The sequence below is a fragment of the Ornithodoros turicata genome, chromosome 4 (assembly GCF_037126465.1).
Source record: "Ornithodoros turicata isolate Travis chromosome 4, ASM3712646v1, whole genome shotgun sequence".
NCBI lineage: Eukaryota > Metazoa > Arthropoda > Arachnida > Ixodida > Argasidae > Ornithodoros > Ornithodoros turicata.
Window position 1 is genome coordinate 33728677 of NC_088204.1, and position 14264 is coordinate 33742940.

Below are 14264 nucleotides of genomic sequence, written 5' to 3' on the forward strand. Positions count from 1 at the left end.
ATCAGTTATTAAGCCAAATCACCAATCCCAACTGGATCAAGACCCATGTGAAAATTTTTGTGCTTCCAGCCAACCAACCAATTGTGTGCAACCAATCGGAGACTGTTGTTGTGTTCTTGCACAACTGTGACGTTGGGAACAACGTGACGACATGGAGAAATCGAAATGGGATATGGGTAAACCGTGGGGTTTCATTCATTCTTATGTTTGTTTTTGTTTTTGTTTTTTCAAAACGGGGAAGCTTTCACCCTTCGTAGTTTACGTGGATGGCATACGTGTGTTGCACAATCGAATGCAGTCGCAATCCTAACACCCTCCGGAGGTCCGCACTGTCGCTTTAAGCACTGTGTTCGTCCTAGTTACTGGTAAAGCTATTACAGGTCGCGTGACATGGAGCTGTCCTTTCAAGAAAACAAGATTTATGTGTGCTGTGTTCCGTTCTCAACTCAGAACAAAAAAGGAAGCATAATTCATACAAAAAAGAAGATAAATGAAAGTCCTAGTCGTTGGAGAACTCCTAGACTGGGTGTTTTCCTGGAATCGAATATTATGGAATATTATTATGGAATCCTATATACGAGGCGTGTTCAAGTCAAACCGGGACATTCTGTCTCCTGAGTGTACAAATGGCTCGCGCTACTTTTTCCTCATTTTCACACGCGACATGCTTCCGCGTTCACCACGTGGTGGTCCAAAGTTTGTGCAAAACAGAAGGCACGTGCTGGACAAGATAGCCGACAAAGAGGTGAGCGCGCACATCGAACAGCGAATTGTCAGGAAGTTTTTCGTGAATGAAGGCGTAAAGTCGTCTGCAATTCACAGCAGACTTCAGACTCAGTATGAACACGACACACTTAGATGCAGCAAAGCGTTTGAGTGGTGCAAACGGTTCCGAGACGGCGGTATGTCAGTTCAGGACGATTCCGGCCCGGGCAGCTCAGAACCCACTGTCAGAGTTCCTGAGAACATCCGACTTGTGGAGCGCCTGATCCTCAAGGACCGACGGATAACATGTCTCGAACTGGCTCGAAAGACGGACCTTTCTGTGGGAACGTTGATCAGTATCATTCATGAACACCCCCAGTTTCGGAAAGTTAGTGCCCGTTGGGTCCCGAGGCAGCTCTCCGTGTTTGACCGGCAGAGGAGATTGGAAATTTCGCACGAGCTAAGGTACCGTTTCGACACTGAAGGACCGCCGTTCCTTGATCGGACCATCACGTGCGATGAATCGTGGGTAGACAATTTCACTCCTGAGTCTAAACGCGCATCAAAACTGTGGAAGCATGCGGGCTTGCCTGCTCCGAAGAAGTTTCGAAGCACCCCGTCTGCGGGTTAGGTCATGGCCACGGTTTTGTGGGACAAGGCTGGCGTTCTTCATGTTGATTTTCTGCCCAGTGGTACCACCATCAATAGTGCATATTACTGCCAGGTTCTCAGGGATGTTTATAAGGCGCTGAAGCAAAAGCGACCGGGCCTCATCACCAAAGGAGTTCTCCTCCTACAGGCCAATGCATGCCCGCATACCGCTCATCTCACGACACGCATCTTATACGAACTTGGCTGCTAGTTGCTGCCACATCCCCCTTACAGTCCAGACCTCGCCCCTAGCGATTTCCATCTCTTCGGGCCACTGAAGGCGTTCCTTAGGGACCGCCACTTCAGCTGCGACGACGAGGTCAAGAATGCGGTCCGATCATGGCTGCTACGCGCCGGTAAGGATTTCTACGCTGCTGGCATCCAAGCCCTCGTGAAACGCTTCGACAAATGCATTAGTGCAGCTGGAGATTACGTTGAAAAATAAAACTAATTTGTCGCCTGTAAGTTCACTTTGCTTTTGCGAAAAATGAAAAGTCCCAGTTTTACCTGAACACCCCTCGTATATAATATACCATGCTCGTCCACAAAATGGAGGCTCTCTCGTATAACACCCGTTGTTTACGTTTCTGTAGTTTACCTGCGAAGTTTACGAGACGTCTTCATATCGAATAGAGTCAGAGTTGTGTGTCTATTCACAAACTTCATTGTCAACTTGTCAAGGCTCCTCTGTAGGTAGCAATGGAGTTCACCAACATTACACGGATGCTTCGCGCATAGTTAAGTGAAAGACTTACACAGCTGCACAGTGGATCTCGGACAATAAATCTGGGATAAGAGGCTCTCTCGGCACAAAGGATACGAACCTTGTCATCGAGTCATGAGGGCGTTGCTCTTCTTACTGAGCACTTTAGTGGAAGCCCCAAAAAACCGGAGTTGTTCGGATAGATCCAAAGGCCTTTAACTATACTGCGGTATGTTTTACGGTTTACTCCGGATAAACTGGGAAAGCAGAACTTCTAGTTATATATGTTTCACGTATCGGTTGCCCGTAAATTTTCTAGATCCCGCATTCGTGTCTGATGCGTAAATATCTCCCGCTTCTTCTGCAAAGTTATCTGGAAGAGTGCATTTCTCTACAGTGCGGACATACATGACGTACATGGGATGAAGCAGAAGAAGTACGTCACGCGTTCATGATCTTTCATTCTGTGGATGCAGTACGATTCATTGTGCGACTTTGTTTTGCAGAAATCTCCACCTCAACATAAAAGTAAGCCCAATCGAAGTCGTGGTTAATTTATTAAGTAAACGTGGTCGTCGCAAGTTATGCAGTCGAATTTGTAGTGTTTATCTCTGAACACGAAAACGAAGTGCTTTCAACTTGATCGACGCTTGATAGATAATAATAACTCGGGGTCTACATCGCAAGACAACTGAGATTATGAGCGAGCTTGATAGAGACATATAACTGGTATTAGGCGGGTTGCGTTGTGACGTACGATTCACGCTTGAGTAGAAATGTAGTAAGCCTGACGAACCGATGAGGAAATGTTATGGGCTGAGCCTCAGGAGGAGAGCCGCCGATATTTCGAAGAGGAGCAGCAGAATAACAGTCCCTTTTCTAGATATCGGTGGCTCTCGCCGTAAGGCTCCTTCCTTATAATAATTATGCCAAAACGTGTGCCGAATGCAGAAAGGTATACGTTACTAAAAAAAAGTAATTGATTACCGTTACAGTTACCCTGTACGAAAAAGTATTTTTTTATCGTTACAGATTACTCGCCGGAAAAAGTAATGAGGTAACGTCTAGAAAAGTAACGCGTTACTTTGCCAATTACTTTCGATGTCTGACAGGGAAAGTACAAACAGATGTGTCTGAACGCGGTCGTCCTTAACCGCGATCAGACTGCAAGCTGCAAGGCACCGAGAGATTGCATGAGTTAAAGCTCATAGCTGACAATTTTGATGGAGGGACGCACAGCAGGCATTTGAACAAGGTGTTGTTTCTGTCCTTTCTCTCCACCGCTCTGAACATGCCAGATAGCTCAGACCACGGCGACAAGTCACTGCAAATCGTCGACATCATGGTGACATCGGCAGTATTCTCTACAAGATTGACAGGAGCTCATAAATGCACAAGAGTCGCAATAGGTTAACGAGTTCCAGAGTTTTGTGTTCTCTGTGCATCTCGCATAGTCAGAAAAGACAAGAGAGTCCCAACTGGGACTCCCACAGATGACTCATCAGGTTCTTGGTACAACCTACAGTCCAACCTACTGAATATGCAGTCCAGATTACGGAAAGATAGTCTTTTCCTGGCGCTGCCTTAATTCACCTGCTCGTGTTTTGGAAGGATACAACCTTTCTCCAAGGCGTACTCGATTATTTCATGTTCGCACCATACTCGACGCCATAATGGTTTCCTTAATGCGTTGCATGAGTGATCGCGGCAAGAGATTCACTACACGACGGAAACAAAAACAACTCTATTGTGAGATGATGAATGTGTCGTTTTATGTAAGTCCTAAATATGAATCCTTTTTTTTGCGCTTTCTTCGAAACGCAAGAACCGCCGTAGTATGAAGCTGTGATTTGTGCTCTTCGCATTTCGGCTACGGTTTGATGTTGTCATTATTTATGAATTAATTGCTCACGGAAAATGAATACGAATACCGTATTTGGCGTCTTGGTGATGGTTCGTGTTCACTATCATGATATCTTTTTTTTTTTCGAGTCCTTGCGAAGTCTCCTTTTAATTGTGTTTGTTGGATATGTAATGGGTGGTAGTGTTTACAGAGATTCGCTTTGGGAATATGATACCAGAGATAAATGGTGCAATTTTGCGTATAGTTTCGAAGACCGGCTTATGGCTTTTAAGACGTTATGGGAGTGTTCAAAAGTGAAATAAGGCGTGCAAGCGAACGAGGGTGATATGACACCTCGCAAAATATTAGATTTGTGAAAGTGCGGGATAGAACATTTTTGGCTTGCATTTGCAGACTTACCCTGTGAATTACTTCTGGTACTGCGAAGCCCTGCTGAGCTAACGGGGAGGAACGCCGCAGCCTTGTGAAAGATACAGAAGCGTTGGTTTACGCTGCATCAGGATAGGTGAGGTGTCTGTAGCGCCCTCATATGACTATGTGCCGCGGCCGAAGTGTCATTGCCTTCTGAATAATGTTTGTGGATTATGTGGGTTTTCCAACTAATTGACATTACATCGGAGTACATAGGAGCATGTAATATCCATTACGGGACTCTGCGCGCGGCTGGCACAGTGATCACGTGTTACAGTGTGTAGCGCAATAGCGCACAGTTGCCAGGAGACCCTCGTTCATTTGCTTGTATGAACCGAACACTACATCTCCTCCTCGCAAAATCCTTTAGTCCAGTCCTACAATCTGCTTTTCCAGAGTTTTTCTTTTTCCGTTAAGGACGTGGCGTCTTTGTGATTCGTGCATTCCCATTTCCTATATCTGGGACTGCTGCATTCGGAGCGTGCACATTCTTAGGCGTTGTATGCAACTTGCTCGGAGGAGCAACCTCTGGTTCCGGTTGCTGTGAGTGATCGGTTGATCCGCTATCATAGCTTCTGGAGGAACCAAGTAATTTGAAGGAACTCTACGGTTTCCATCTCAAGTGTTTTAGCCTTCGCAGGCACCCGCGGTTTCAGTTGGTCGATCTGCGGGCGCAGGATTCTATCGCCAACCTTTACTCCATGGGACAATGGTCCGTGGTGTCTGTGGACAAGACCAGTGGTCCACTTATCAGTCCCTCTGTAGTCACGAACAGAAACATATGTTGTCCCGGCTCAAAGTAGCGTTCACTTCCAAAATTCCGCCTCTAACAGTTGATGTTGCTTCGCTCGTATGTTGTCTTGAATGCTTTCCCTGATAAGTGACATTCGGGTGCGGTTCGCATCCCAGGAAGACTTTGGATGCAGATTGTCTGGAGAAAACGCTCAGTAAGTCCGCTGGTTGCTGAGTGGTATGGCGCTGTTAAGGGACGTCTAATTCCATTATTTCTCATCAACTCCGTGAACGCGCTTGGTGTGAAATATGGGCCATCGTCAGTGGCTATAAGTTCGGGTATACAGTTTCTGCTAAACATCGTCCGTAGGGCGTCTACAATATCAGAAGCACTAGTAGACTTCATGACGATTACGCCATTTGGAGAAGGCGTCCACAACGACTAGCAACATTTTATCTTTTAATGCCCCAGCGAAGTCCAAACGCACTCGTTTGCATCATCCGTTACGAATTTCATACGGATGATGTGAAGCCTTAGGTGGCTGATTTCGGTTCTTCAAACGAATTTCGCAATTCTCCACGAGAGTTCCCATGTCACGATCGACGTTTGGCCACCATACTTAGGATCGTGCAAGGGCTTACATTTTAACGATTCCCATGTGACCACGGTGAAGCTTGTCAGGAATTGCCTGCACGAGTTTCGCGGGAATGACTGTGCCCCACGTTGGAGCTCCCTGACGCACAGAGTGTTCACCTTTGCGTCAGCTGAATGCCACAATATCTTCGTCTGAGTTCAGCCATTCATGATACTCAAATATATCTTAGACACAATAATATTTCGTGGGGTAGCGTCTCGCAGTTATGCATGAGCAACAGGGAGTTGCTCAAATTGGCATAAATGCTAAAGCTCAGCTGCATCTGTGTCCCCTCGTGGAACATGTGGGAGAGGTAAGCGCGACAATTTGTCAGCATTGGCGTTCGCTTCTGACCTCTTATACACTATGTCCTAGTTCATGCCGGAGAGGAAGAGAGCATAGCGTTGGAGGCGAGCTGCTTAGATGTTACATTAGATTGCAGATATCCCCTTCGTTGGCGGGCATATATGCGTCAAAGGTTGATAGTGTGCCATATAAGTACGCGTAGAACTTATGCACACCCGAGACAATGCCCAAGGCCTCTTTGTGATTTTGTGAGTAGTTCTTGTCCCCTGTTTTCAGAGTCGTTGAGAAGACGCGATTGGTCTTTCCGTCTCATCAGGCACTTCATGAGACCATGCCGAGACCACATCGTTTAGCATCACAATCGAGTCGGGGTGGTATCTGTGGATTGCAGTGCACAAGGACTATGTCACATGCAATAATGTCTTTAGCTGTTTGGAAAGCTAGTTTGTAGTCTTTTGTCGACTTCACCTTTCAGATTCTTAGAAAAGTGCGTGCAAGGGTCGCAAAAGGTTTGCAACCCCTTGCCTGTCCCCTTGCCCGTCCCCTTGCCTTGTGGCCCTTGCCTGTCCGGAATAAGATCTCCGTTGTAATTGATCAGCATGACAAAGAACGCAGTTGGCTGACGTTTGGGGTGTTATAGCTTCAAGTACAGTACGATTCTTGTCTTGGGTCATGTCTAAACCTTCGCTGCTAATCTTGTGCGCAGTACACAATGCTGTCCTGGAAGAAGGAGCAGTTCTGCAGGTTTGGTTTCAGTCCAAACGATTCCAAGCTCCTAACGGCTTCCGAAATATGTTCGTAGGTTGTTCTTTTCAGTAATACCGCTTACTAATATGTCTTTTTGCGTTTCACACGTCATAAGAACGCCCTGTAGAACGTGTTCAGTGGGTCGTTGCCAAATCGCTGGTGCGGGAGCAATAACAAGTACGATTCTGCTATACCAGAAGAGTACTTTTCCCATAGTCATGCTTAGAAAATGCGTTGAGTTCTCATCCACTTGCATTTGAAGGAATGCGTGCCGGAGGTCAACTTTTGTGTGTTTCTGTCAATCAGTCAATTTCTCGATAATGTCATCAACCAGTAGTAAAGGATACTGATCCACGACAAGTGCTGATTGATGGTCCCCTTGAAATCTCCACATTTCCTGACTGTGCCATTGGGCTTTACTACAGCAAGTATGGGAGTAGCCCATTCACTGACATTGACATTTGTCAGGATACCTTCCGATCCTAGTCGGTTCAATTCGGCAAAGACTCTTCCTATGGTGCATGTGGCACTGGACGAGCCTTCGTTTCCTTTCACGCTTAAGGTTATTTGGCTCTTTCAACTTCCCGTTGATGTCTTCAAGTAAGACCTTGGAGTTTCTGGAATTTTCTTCAGCTTTTACTCTTGAGAAGGTTTCGCTTCAGTCGGTGTCTTGGTGATTCCATTTGTTTCTTCAAGCTATCTGAATTCGTGAATCCATTCTTGCTCAAACAGTGCTGGTCCTGGGCTTTCTTCAGCATAGAGTTGGAGCCTCGAGCATTTCTCTGGAAATTTTACTTGAACTCTGCCGACGTCATGAGGTAAGAAACATTCACTTGCTACACTTCGAAATTTCATGGAGGTAGTTTCCAGTAGAATGTGGTTGAAATGTTTCTAGTAAATCGATATTGGGGTGCAATAGAATACTTTAACCGTGCGTCCATGTTCATTGAAATTACATGGCCCTCAATATCTGGTTGTAACCAAATGGGCTCGCATCCGCCACGACCAGTGTCGTACGCAAGTAGCTCAGAGTCAACATCCTGGCGAATGGTTCCAACATTTTCAGCCTCTGAAACATTTGAATTGTCCTTCCTTTTAATTCACTTTTCGCTCCAGTGGGCAATTTGTTTGCTGCAACATCTGTGCAGGTGGGACGCATAATGACCTTTGTTGCAGTGGAGGCATACAGCGTCGAGGCATCGGCATTTCGAAGGAATGCCACCCTTCTTATTCTAGCGGAAGCACTTCTTTTCCTCGTTTCGAACTTTCGTAACACCAGACGTGGCTCCGTTTATCCTTTCCCTTTTCGTATGTTTTCCACACCTTTGGTTGCGAGCTCATATGACACCGCTTCTTGAAGCGTCTTTGTCAGGGCCAAATACTTTATGGGGAGCATGCGCTGTTGGACACGGTGTTTCGCAGGCCACACACAAATTTGTCTCTAAGGGCTGGATCGAGGAATGTGCAAAAAGTGTAGTATTTGGTGAGTTTACGTAACTCAGCCTCGCTGACTGTAGAAAGGATGCAGCCCTTACATTTCCAAAAGCGTCGGAAAAAAATAGTCCATGAAGCACTTTTTGATCTCGTTGTACTTTACTCCGAAGGTTTCAATGGGAATATCATATTGTGGAGAGTGTTATGTGTTTTTCCTCCAATGCTGCTGATGAGCGCTGCCACTTTCTTGTCTTCCTGAACCCTGTTAAACACACAATACTCCTCCACACGTTCAACTTACGAGATCCAGGTCTCGACGTATTCATCGAATGCATAAAGTCTTCCTCATTTTAGTACCAAATTCTGTACACAGTTGGCAGATCCATGATTCTACGTCATAAGATACATCCGATTAGTCGATGATTCCATCGGTGTGAGAGATCCCATCCTCGTCGCCATTTGTTGTGTTTTCCAATTGTTTAATTGACATTACATCAGAGTACATAGAAGCATGTTGTTTCTATTACCGGAGCCTGTGCGCGGCTGGCGCGCAATAGCACACAGTTGCCAGGGTTGAACTACAGCGGAGGTAGTTCTACTGCTGGTATCCGCCGAACACGACACATTATATCGTTCATTCTTGCCTCATTTTGTGTTTATATATTTTTTATAGGTTCCTTAGTTACTATACTCGATGTATGCGTAATATATAGTTTTGCGAGCCTTTAGCCAGCTGGGACGTCGTCCGAGGAACATTTATAAGCCTTTAAAAGAAACCTTTTATTCGAAGCACTAATCATTATCTTGACTTATTTGTTAAACCACTGCAGTTCTTCTCATGTAACTTCCGTTTCGGACTCGCTTATCCATTGCTGTGTGTTAACTCGTAGCCGTCAAGCACTTCATGTTTTCCTTGCGACAACTAATTCCCCAAACTGTCTTTTTAGCAAACCAGATGACAGCCATATCCGATTCTACCCTGGCACTGCGTAAGTACCTCTGCATGTTGACAGTATAATGGCTTTTGCCTGCGCTCGAGTATTTTATCCAGAACTTTAAGCTGCAGGGGGCAGAGGGGAGTTGCACGAAGATGAGGGTGCAGTTACATCGTAACAGTGGTGGGTGTTCGAAGTGTCGTAGGTGCAGATAAATCTGCTGGGCTTTGCCCCCCCCCCCCCCCAGAGAAAAAGTACCACATTGCAGCATGATGGTCAGTTCTGTAACACTGAAAATCCCCGTCAACATATTTATAAACATGCGCGTCATGTGTGGTGTCACGTGTAAGCAAGTAGCATCGCTTACGAGGTTGCCATAAAATCAAAGGGTTACGTGGGCCAGCTTATCATTGAGCTAACCTAGAAGAAGAGAGACATTGATTTAGTGTCAGTTACATAAAAATACAGCGTATGCTGTACAGGAGTCGGGAGGTTTTTGAGAAATAACTTGACTTCAGGCCGGCCCCTAGTCTCTCAGTACACCACTTCTTTAACACGCATATACACTTAACTTTGCGTGGGCCTACTTAGACACACCCTATGCAAAATAGTTTCGTTGGTTGTAGTTTTATTCGGACCGCCCTGCTTTTCGAAGATTATTTATTTATTTATTTATTTATTCAAAGTACCCCAGTTGTCCACTTACTGTGGAATTGCGTAGGGGACAGGGAAATACAACTGATAACACCAATGTCAATCACTATATCTAGCTAACAGAAACTCAGTGCTTTCTAAGTATCAGGAAGATTCATACATAAATAAACAAAGGTTCATGAAGAACCTGTTTCTACTGTTGTTGGCAACTAGGTCCCGTGGAAGGCCATTCCATTCTGATATGGTTCGCACGAAAAATGAATCCTTAAAGACCGACGACCGGTGGCGATACGGCTCGACCTTGCATGCGTGATCCAGCCGTTCCGAGATAAAATGGGGACTTCGCAAATAATCGTATCGGCGAACACCCGTGTATCCATAGTTCATGTAAAAAAAAAAAAAATCAAACGAGACGCCTTGCGGCGATTTTTCGGTGATGTCCAGCCCAAGGGTGCTTTTAAATCTGTTGATCTGACATCCCGAGAGTAATTGTTCGTAACAAACCTTACAACTTGATTTTGTACCCTTTCTATTTTCTTCCGAAGACCAATACCAAATGGGTCCCATACTGCTCTAGAATATTCCAAGATCGGGCGAACATACGACTCGTAAACTGTTATCTTGATCTCTTTAGGAGCTGATCTAAAATTTCGTCGGAGGAATCCAAGTGTTTCAGTAGCTTTACTAACAGTCCGTTCGATATGTTTGTCCCACTTTAAATTCCTGATCAGCGTGATTCCCAAATACTTGTAGTCTTCTAGAGTTTGAAGGACTGTGTTATTTAGATTATATGTTAAAGTGTGTATATTCGAAGAAAACGCGATACTCTGACATTTAGAGATGTTTAATGTCATGCCCCATTCTCAGCACCAGGTCTCGATTTTGACCAGGTCTCTCTGTAGGATATTAATGTCATCTGCTGAGTGCATTGCCCGATATACTACACAATCGTCAGCAAATAACCTGATGCAAGAATCCACGACTTTGGCAAGGTCATTTATGTATATCAGGAACATTAGTGGCCCCAATACGGATCCCTGTGGGACACCAGATGTTACATCTACTAATTTTGAAACTCCACCATTTATCATCACAGATTGCTCCGTATCTTTAAAATAGTCATTGAGCCAGTTCAATACCACAGGGTCCAATTTCAAGAACTGTAACTTGCGAAGCATTAAGTTATGATTGACAGTGTCAATTGCCTTTCTGAAGTCGAGGAAAATGCAGTCAGTTCAGATCTGATTATCGAAATTACGTCAATGTCATGATAAAAGCAGACAAGCTGAGTTGTCATGACAAGTTTTTGCGAAATCCGCGTTGTGATGGAAAGAAAAAATTAGTGAGAGATAAGTGAGACTCTATATTTGAAGAAACAACGTGCTCTAAGATTTTGCCACAAATGCATAGGAGTGAAACAGGTCTGTAGTTTTCAACGTGAGTTCTGTCACCTGCCTTCTAGATCGGAACGACGTTCGCGAACTTCCATTCCTTCGGGACCTTAGGCGTCTCCAACGAGCGTTTGTAGATCACATAGATATTCCACAATAACACTGGAGCATACCTTTAACACAATAGGAGATATACTATCAGGTCCCGAACTTTTTGGGGTGTTTAGATTTCAAATCTGAATTAATATCTCATTTTTTGATAACCTCAAACTGTCCACGCAGTAGTCTAACGACACAACATACATTGGTTTGCGTATAGCAGCATGACACGAAAACACAGATTTAAAATAATTATTCAAAACGTCACACTTGTCAACATCATTTGTTACAAATTCGCTGTCAACCTGCCTGTGGGGACCTTATTCATTGACTTCACATATTTCCAAAGTTCTTTTGTATTGCCGCCAAGTCTAGGCTTTAGTTTGGAAAAATATGCTCGCTTTTCTAACCTGATAGACAGTCGAATGCGTCTTGATAATAGCTCTATTCTATCGTAGCTTGACGGGGTTTTATTCTTGACATAAGCGGGAAAAGCCCTCGCTTTCTGCCTAATTAGTTTCTTTATGTGCCTCGTAAAGTAAGGTTTGTCACATTTAGCTTTATGTTTGATAGTAATTAAAGGGACATAGGTACGAACTAAATTCATCAAGGTATTTTTAAACGCCTTCCACAGATCATCAATATCTAAATGTTCTCCAAGAGCCTGAAAGTTAGGAAGACTGACTACAAGCTCTCTACTTATAGCCTCGAAGTCTCCATTTCTATACAAGAAGACTTTCCTGTGGTTGCGATAATTTCTGACACTGTGTGGGGTCCTCATTTTAAATACTACACAGTCATGATCTGATATGCTGGGTATGACTGAGGTATTGCAAACGATGTCCTTTTGGTTACACAACACTAGATCTAAAATGTTTGAAGCGCGAGTAGGAACAAGGACACTTTGTTGGAAAGAATGTGCTGTCAACAAATCTTCAAAGGCTCGGTACACTGGTGAGTTATTTAGTCTAACGTATGCTGTCTGACCCAAGTTGTAATCTGGGAGATTAAAATCACCTGCAATTATCACCACGCTGTCAGAAATTAAACAATCCTGCTCATGCAATTTCATTATTGGATCGTCACCACTGTTTGGTGGTCGATAAAATGAGCGAATCGCAACAGTTAAGCCTTTGAGTAATAGGCGGCACCATACAGACTCGCAGCAGTCAGCATGAATCGGGACACGAACAGGCCGTAAATAACTACGCACACAAATAAACACACCTCCTCCGTGGCTGCCCCTATCATTTCTAAACACAATATATTCTGTTGGGAACACCTCCGAGTAACCCACCGAACAATCAAGCCATGATTCAGTTCCTACCACAATGTCAGGGTTTATCGCAGACAAGAGCATACAGAAGTCGTCCGCCTTACTTTTTAAGCTTCTAACATTCAGAGATAAGACAGTGAGGTCAGGTGCTGTACCGGAGGTTCGATGGCTTAGCTATGTCGAACTGGCATTCTGCTTCGAACGGTTTTGTTTGTTTGAGATCGAGTGGCCCGGCCTCCCGCTGCCAATAAAGCTTCAGACATATCATGAACTGCCGCGTCATCGGTGTTGGCAGTGGGCTTTGTAGTATGTACCTTAATCGGTCGCCTATTCCCGCTGGTACTATCCCATTCATACAAAACGCCGCTAACAAATAGTTTGTTATACACCAACCGAACGGGCTTGCTCCTTGCAAACGCTCTTCTTTCGCGGAATCCCAAAGACGTCTTCTAATATCTCTTGTCCGTCGACAAAAGTCTTCAGACACGGAAACATTAGTGCCTTTCAGTTTGCGACAATTCTTTAGAACCTCCATCCTTTCCCTGTGATCACAAAACCTTAATGCGACTGGTCGATGCTTATATGCTACTCGTCTACCAAACCTGTGAACTCGCTCAACAGTTCTAATCTCTACTCCAAGCTGTTCAGAAAAGAGCTTAGCCACCTTGTCGTGAAGGCCTGGTGATGTTTCATCATCAGTTTCGTCCAATCCAAAAATTCGTAGGTTATTTCTACGCGACCGATCTTCTAGGTCGTCAATTCTGTCATACAACTGGCTAACACTCGATTCTAATCTGCTTATGTTATCCCTATTAGTATTTACATCATAAATAAGGTGCTCGAACTTCTGGATTTGAGACCGAATGGCTTTGATTTCAGTACTAGTTTCGCTCATGAATCCTTTCATTTGGTTTTGATCCTTCCTTATCTGGGCCATCACTTCAGCGTCCGTCCTATGATTACTTAGTATTTCCTTGAGCATATCGTCAGTGGAAGGACCTGGGTTGGTTTCAATATCCCCCGATAACAACAGCTTAGTCACGTGCCAACACTCAGACATCATCGCTACAACTTGTCGGGTACACGGCAACACCACTATGCATACGTCATTGCTTTTAAAACAGTCATGTCGTTTCCTGCTCACCTGTATAAACAGAAGAGGGTTAAGCATTTTGACACATTGGTTGCCATGCACCCCTCTGAAGAGTCCGTCTGGATGGCAGCCTTTTAACCGTAGCGATGATGTAAGACCCCTTGCGGTAATTGGCAGAAGTTGAAAATCAGCAGTCGGATCTACAGGATAGATGAAATCCAGTATGTGTCGTGTTGGCACGCTGGTGCTGCCCGTAGATATCAGTGGATGCAGATAAGTTCGCGCGTTCCGAGGTCCCAGGCTGCAGCACTAAGCAAGAAACCCGTATAAACAGAAGATGGTTAAGCATTTCGACTGCCGTGCACCCCTCTCAAGATTGTTCCTGTCTGAAGGATGCGGAAGAGATGCGTGGAGGCGGAACGATGCGGAAGAGAGTTTAGTTTTTTATGTCCCCGTTGTAAAGTGAAATTGACATTGTGCTATTTGGTTAAGTCATCGGATAAAACAGATAGAAGAAAGGTGTGCGCTTCCCACGCCTGGGGCGAGAAGATTTTCAGGACACTTCCCATGGGGGAACTCGAGTCGTAAGAGTTCTGCGTGCCCAAATGGCAGGCGATACCTAACGGGT

General features: G+C 44.7%; 1 protein-coding gene across 1 annotated transcript in view; it reads left to right on the plus strand.

Annotated features, from left to right (window-relative positions):
- Positions 1–2511: 2511 nt before the first annotated feature.
- Positions 2512–14264, plus strand: part of LOC135392305 (uncharacterized) — a 99699-nt gene continuing 87946 nt past the window's right edge. The window contains exons 1-3 of the mRNA XM_064623021.1: positions 2512–2587; positions 4317–4428; positions 9136–9177. Of these exons, the coding sequence (XP_064479091.1) occupies positions 9144–9177 (34 nt within the window). The 5' untranslated portion in view covers positions 2512–2587; positions 4317–4428; positions 9136–9143. The remainder of the gene's footprint in view (positions 2588–4316; positions 4429–9135; positions 9178–14264) is intronic.